The sequence below is a fragment of the Watersipora subatra genome, chromosome 1, assembly GCF_963576615.1.
Source record: "Watersipora subatra chromosome 1, tzWatSuba1.1, whole genome shotgun sequence".
NCBI lineage: Eukaryota > Metazoa > Bryozoa > Gymnolaemata > Cheilostomatida > Watersiporidae > Watersipora > Watersipora subatra.
In genome coordinates, this window is record NC_088708.1 from 47,287,372 (window position 1) to 47,295,031 (window position 7,660).

At 35.6% G+C, this 7,660-nt stretch overlaps 1 protein-coding gene across 1 annotated transcript; it reads left to right on the plus strand.

Annotated features, from left to right (window-relative positions):
* Positions 1 to 5,982: 5,982 nt before the first annotated feature.
* Positions 5,983 to 6,957, plus strand: LOC137403765 (iron-sulfur cluster transfer protein NUBPL-like). The gene has a single exon (XM_068089800.1). The coding sequence runs from the start codon at positions 5,984 to 5,986 to the stop codon at positions 6,884 to 6,886; it is 903 nt and encodes a 300-aa protein (XP_067945901.1). The 5' UTR covers position 5,983; the 3' UTR covers positions 6,887 to 6,957.
* Positions 6,958 to 7,660: the final 703 nt, after the last annotated feature.

Consider the following 7,660-nt stretch of genomic DNA (forward strand, 5'->3'; position numbering starts at 1 on the left):
GACGCATCAAGGACGAAAGCACACTGCAAAAAATTTTAAGCCAAGACCTAATGGTCGATTTTAATAGATTTGTAATTAAGAACTCATCCTATTTTACTCGAGGCTCCAATATCAGACACACAATCAATACAAGTGCAATGAAACACTCTTTTTTTAACCGTGCGATGAAATTTTAACATCTGATTCTCTTATAACTAGACCAAGCGATCTTATACTTTTATCCTTCAGACTTAGATAAATAAGTCTATGCTTATTTGTGATCTTATTTTTATGCCTAATGCACCATTTTATTTCTACAGGCCTAGCGGCCACTTGAAATATTTTACAGAGATAGATAGATAGATAGATAGACGTTGAAACTACTGTGATAAGTCATTAAGTAATGCAATAAAAATAGACTAGCAATTGATGAAGTTTGCTTTAAGTGTTGGAATTTTTTCTACCTTTTAAGATTTTATAACATACTAATGTCACTTTATAATGGTACTATCTAGCGAGCTATGCCCAGACCGTTAAAATTAATCACAGAATCCCGTCAGCAAAATTGGGAGATTTTGAAGTGTCTAAACAATCAAAAGGTTCTGAGAGTTTTTAAAAAGCATGACCTGACTAAAGACGAGGACAGACAATCCAGATTACAAATACAATATTTTCAGGGGGAGGTTAATGAAAATAAACGACTAGAGTTTCTTATGATTTTGTACTTCAACAGCAACTTTATATTAGGAAAATTGAATTTGATGAAGACACAGGTAGATGCATTTAGGCTAGATATTATCTGCATTGTTGAAATGATGATAATTGAGATAATATATTCATTGATGATAATGAACTCCTTGGTGCATCTTATACGGTACACAGAAAGGACCGTAAGCATGGTGGTGGCGGTTTTTCTGCGGCTTTTTACAATTCATCACCAATTACTATTATAAAAACACATTAAAAGCCCAGGGAATCACTCGTATTCACAGTTTCTGTCTATTCACATGTAACGTTTGACCTCATTCCCTACTACAGGCCACCAAGTGAGAATCAAATAAGATAATATTTTGTTCTTTCTTTAAGATAGAGGCTTTAAATTTCCCATCGTAGCAGTTTATCGTTTTAATCTTCCTAATATTAATTGGTCCAGTGGGTCAAAGAGGCTTAAGATTTTCTCCAAGATGCAACATTTTTACCAGAATGCTCTTGATATTTTTAAGTGCTCTGGTCTGACTCAACTGGTTCATAGCCTTACTCGTGAGAAAGGCAATATACTAGATTTAGTGTTCGTGAAATCAGAGCTTATGGAAAAGCTGAACTTCAAGTAGACACTGCTACCAGGGTTGTCAGACCATGATATGATCTTAATTGAAATTGACTCAGTTCAATTACTACTAAACATATCCCAGATATTAGCCAGGTAAAATTTAATTTCAAAAAGGCAAACTATGAGGAAATTAGCATTTTATTCTCAAATGTATTCAAGCAACTGAGCACTAATAATTATTCCGCAGATAAAACGTGGGACCTGTTTAAAAGCACCACACTATTCTGTCACAACCTACACGTCCTACACTGTTATCAAACCCCAAAGTGAAACCTTGGATGACCGGTCTCTTTTACGCTTAATCCGAAAAAGAGACAGATTGTATAAAACAGCAAGGCAGTACTTTTCAGTAAAAAATTCAAATAACCTGAAGCCCCTAAAAAACTAAATGAGACATGCAGTCAATCATGCTAAATTTAATTTCATCGAGTATCATGTCACTCAAGAACGTGGAAAAGGCAATAGCAAACCACTTTTTAACCTCATTAATAAATCACGAGGCCAAACAAACAATATTGGATGCCTAGACAATACTCCTACAGTGGATAACGCCAATACCTTTGCAACTTACTTTTCATCAGTGTTCAATAAAGGCATGAATCCAACACTTAGTTTTTCCTTACCTACACCTTTCTCGAAAAAGCTGGGAAAGATAATAATAACAGATGTCTAATCAACTTATTAGGCTTCCGAAAGGCTCATGGCCATGATAATATATCGCCATACTGCCTGAAAGCATACAACAAAGAAATAGAAGATTTTATACCAAGCTTTACACTTATAATGCAAGCCTGTTTAGACCGAGAATACGTTCCTGACGACTGGCTAACAACTAATGTTGTTTTCATATTTAAGAGTGGGAGAAGGCATCTTCTCAACTACAGACATGTTAGTCTCACTTCTGTTATATCAAAAATGATTGAGTATGTCATAGTTAGTTCTATCTGGCAACAATAAAACCATTTCAATCTGTTGAATAGTAGCCAACATGTTTTTCCCAGGCGGTATAGCACCACAACTCAACTTTTTGATGTTATTCACCATGAAACACAAGCTCTGGCCAAGCAAAAGGCTTATCATCTCATTTTTCCGACTTTGCCAAGGCCTTTGATAAGGCGCCTCATCATCTGCTTGTTAGTAAAATCAAGGCCTATGTCTTAGATGTTTGTGCTGTGGGTTGAGATGTGGTTGAGAGACTGAACTTTATTTGTTACTGTTAATGGCATGAGGTCAGAGTTGTTTGCTGTTCCCTCTGGAGCCTCCCAGAGATCGGTCTTGGGCCCCCTTTTTTATTGCTTTTTGTGAACGACATGTCCCTGGCTGTGAAGGACGCATTCTGCAGACTTTATGCAGGTGACATATTTGTAGGCTTAGATATTACAGAGTTTGGGGTTGCTGGTCTTCAAGATCACATAATAGCCCTGTATGACTGATCTGTCCAATGGGGCATGACTTTTAACCCTGCTAAATGTGTTTATATGGAGGTTAAGAAGGAGGTTCCTAATTGTACTTTTGAGCTAAATAGCACTCCTATCCCACAAGCCAACAGTGTAAAATACTTAAACATTTTTATATAAAATAATTTCAAATGGCGTGAACACATATCAAAAGTTGCCAAGAAAGGCAACAAGACCCTGGGCTTGATAAGAACAAGTCCTTTTAACACTTCCTGTCAGACCAAACTGATTGCTTTTAAAACATTTGTTCGGCCAATTCTTGAATACGCCTGTCAGGTGTGGTCGCCATATAATAAGTCCTTAATATATATGCTAGAAATTATCCAAAGACGTGCCATTAGATAAATTTTTAGAATAGGGCAATCATAAAGTGCCACTAGCTGTATGAAAGAACATGTTATAGCTACACTTGAGGCTTGTCTACAGGAGTTAAACAAAAAGTTTATTAAAAAGGTTTAATCTGGTCAATATGTCAGTGACATAAGTGATTATATCTCTTTTAATAAATCATATTCTACCCGAAAAGGTACTGTCGCTTCTCATTTTCGCTTGGACCAGTTCAAGTTTTTATTTCATAATAGAATTACAGTTTTATTAGATGGACTGGTGCAAGCGTCATCATAGTACATTGCGAATAATTCCTTGTTTCATTTTAGTGAAAAAAGCGAGGGCAAAAAGAGCGAAGGAAAACTGAATTTTTTTTATTTGCTTTATTTTCATTTTAGTAAATATCCATGTAATGCCCATGGGCGTAATGGATCATCCTGTATATGCATGTATATATATATATATATATTAATATATTAATATATATATATATATTAATATATATACTGATGAAAAAGAAGGTTGCAGTTCACTAGAAGAGACTGCTCAATATTAAAATAGAGCATTTATATAAACTATATTAAGAACTGAAAACTTTTAAAACATTTTACAACTTAAAGTTTCATGGTTGCTACCATTCATCAGGTAAAATTAAAATGAACTTAAAGTTCATTTTAATTTTACCTGATGAATGGTAGAAACCATGAAACTTTAAGTTGTAAAATGTTTTAAAAGTTTTCAGTTTTTAATATAATTTATATTAATATATATATATATATAAATTGTTTCCTCAACCCAGTTAACCCATATGAGTGGTAATTTCTGCTCTAACTCGGGTCTTCTACCAGAGACTCGGGAGTTTGAGCACTCGCCTCAAGATCTTAGCTGTTCCCAATAGCGTACTTTTTCTGTAACTCACTTCAGTTGATTGCTGCCGGTATCTGGGCAAGCCACATTTTATTCACAGGTGTTATTGCGCCCAATGCTCCAATGACTTCTGGAATTACAGTTGTTCTTACATCTCAGCATTTTTCAATCTCTTCTCCAAGAGGGAGATATTTCTTCACTTTTTCTTTGCTGACTATATTGTAGTCATCGTTTACTGCTATATCTATTATAGTAGCCCTCTTGTTCTACTTGTCCACCACCACTATATCTGGTTGGTTTGCTAGGACATGCTTGCCAGTGCGGATGTAGAAGTCTCAGAGGATCTTAGCATGGTCCTCCTCATTGACCGAGCTAAGATCTTATGTATAGTTGGGGGATTATATATTACTCCTTATCTGTCAGACTAGCATATAAACGATCTTGATATAGCGCACACAAGCTTTCAGCTGTGGGCATCTGGTACATATATATATATATATACACATATAGATTAGGTATATATATATATACTTGTATATACCGGAGGCCCACAGCTGAGAGCTCTTGTGCGCTACTTCAAAATCGTTTATATGCTAGTCTGGCAGATAAGGAGTATGTGATTTGTTTTGTTTTGTACGCTTGTATGAGTACTGTGAATGCTATGACTTGTTAGAAGTTGAACTGGTAGTAATATTTGTATTTGACTTCCAATTGATATCGTAACTTCAATCTCACTGTTTAAGGCTGATAAATGTTTGACCAATTTTTTTGTCCAATTTCAATTTGAACCAATATGTACAAAAAATACCGGGACCAAGAGAGCAACCCTAATTTTTAATATTTAAGTAGTATTGTTTGCCAACACAGCTGTGTGAACCATTGATATAACTAATTTCCTTGTACTCAATAGAGCGTATTATGCACAAAGCAAGCTTGTTTCTGAATGTTTGCTACATACATGTATATTGATAGTCAACCCGGAGTGTTGTTCTCAATCTAGTTGCATGATAAACTGCTAAATACTGATGAGATTTTGCAAAATAACTCAAATTTTGTTTAAGACCTAATGCGGATTATTAGAGTTGATGCTGCACCAATTACTTTGCTGTCACTAACAGAAGAAAACTAAATTTAACTCAGTTTTTCAGATATTGGCAGCAAAAATCCAATATTGTATTATTTCCAACGACTAAAACCATTGCGAGAACAAAGCCTTTGTGAAGATTTGTTCTCTTTGTAAGATTTTGCTCTTATTATTTGTAAGATATAAGGTGTGTCTGATATGAAATATATTTGCATATTTTACTACTGTGCTTTTAATATACATGTTGCTGTACATAGTAATCATGAACACAAAATATACTGAAGTGAATAATAATTTTGTTAACTATTTTCTAGAAAGGTACCCACGCATTCCACTTATTGTTTTCTATGCGCTAGTATTTAATAAACAAAAGCTGACCTTTTCATGATGTTAACACATCGTATGACATTGAATTGTTGCACTATGCTATGCAGGATTAGTAGAAGTTCATTTTAATTTTCAGTCCTACCAGTGTACTACTCTTCTTCCTTCTAAAGCGGATTGCATTCTGATTTGATTCGCTTCAGAACACAAATTGTTGTATTTTGTGTAAAAATACACAAATACACAACTCCTTTCAAAATACATAAGTGTGTATTTTGAAAGGATATCAGGCCATTCAATTTCTGACTGGTTGGTTTCCAATAGGTGAAAGTTCAAATCATCCGGATTTGGGCCATAGCACAGAATTCGGTATTGTAAAATCTGTCTGGATGTAAGCATACTTGTAATCAACAATCAAAAGCACAAAGTTTTTGTTGTTAGTCACATTCTAATGTATAGACGGTTCTTATTGTTTTGAAATCAGTGTGCCAGAAAAAATGCAAGTAACATGAGTACATCGAAAAATAGATGTTTGAATCAGCATAGTAATTACATATACGGGGTACATATATATATATCTTCACTTCATTTTACTTAATGTCTCATTCGTTGTAGATGCTTTTACAGAAAATTGCACCACCATGTCAGACTCCACATCTACGTCGTATATGGACAGATTTATGTCAAGAGCAAATGAGAAAAGTGACAGGGAACATTCCTAAGAAGCTTCCTATTCCAGGAGTCGATAAGGTCATTTTAGTTGCTTCTGGTAAAGGAGGTGTTGGCAAATCGACTACTGCTGTTAATCTCGCAATCGCTTTACGAGGCGAAGGACATAGTAATCGAGTTGGCCTTTTAGATGCAGACGTGTATGGACCTTCTATACCTACCATGATGAATCTAGATGACTCACCTGAACTGAATGACCAAAATGTAATGTTGCCATTGTTAAATTATGGCATAAAATGTATGTCCATGGGGTTTCTAGTGAAGAAAGACAATCCAATAGTATGGCGAGGGTTGATGGTTATGTCAGCTATTCAGCAGCTGACGCGGCAGGTCAGATGGGGTCCGTTAGACTATCTAGTGGTGGACATGCCTCCGGGTACTGGAGATGCGCAACTTTCCCTCTCTCAGACCATAGTTGTCGATGGAGCCATTATCGTTAGCACTCCTCAAGACATAGCCCTCATTGATGCCCGTAAAGGTACAGAGATGTTTCGAAAAGTTAACATTCCTGTTCTGGGAATTGTCCAAAATATGAGTTCATTTACCTGCAGTAACTGTGGGCATCGGGAAGACATATTTAAGAGAGAAGGTGCACGTAATTTATCTTCAGAACTTAGTATTCCTATTTTAGTTGATATTCCGATACACAGAAGTATTATGGAATGTGCTGATCAAGGGCATCCTATTGTTGTATCGAAGCCTGAAAGTGAATCAGCAAAATTATATTATCAGTTGGCTGATTCAGTTCAAAAACTTTTGCCTCTCAAAGCTACTCAACAGCCAGGATGAATCATCAGTAGTTAGATTTTTTATAGAAATAGTTTTTTTACAAAATTTTTGTTATGTCAAATAAAATGTTGTTTGGCTGAATTTGGTCTAATCCTTGCTCATCGTGTTTGTCGGTTGCGTAGCCATGACACAAAGGCTTGGTGTCGATAATTTGCAATATGAGTTGTCTTCTCATCGTTTCATCTTATGTACTTTAGATCCTTGTTATACGACTAGGTCAACAATGAACTAAATAAGTGAAAGTCTTAATTTAGACAAAAGACTATACATTACTACGTAGTAGGAGTTACGCCTTACGCATTAGGAGTTACCACCTTACGCATTCGCTTAAAACCATGAGATTTCTTGTACCTCTCAAAAATAGGTAAGTCGATGTGGACCGATATAAATAACTAATTATACATATCCATAATTATTCATTATTTCTGTATGTGTAGTCATTATATGTGTAGCCATTATCTAATCATGTGTTGAGGGTGGGACCTGTTTTTCGTTATAAACTCTCATGAACCTAGCTATTCTCTTTAACCTGGTTTAACTTGCTAAGTCCTGCCCTCTAAGATATAAATACCCTGTCTGTATGGGTATGTTCATTCTTGTGCACAAGACATACTGCAACCTTCACTGGATCATTCTACAAACATCAACTAACTCGACTTCACCTGTATTACACCAGCATACTCATTGCACCAGCACACACATTTCACCAGCATACACAAGTGTACCAGCAAACACAATTGTACCAGCAAGCATCATCATTAGGCTGTTAATCTC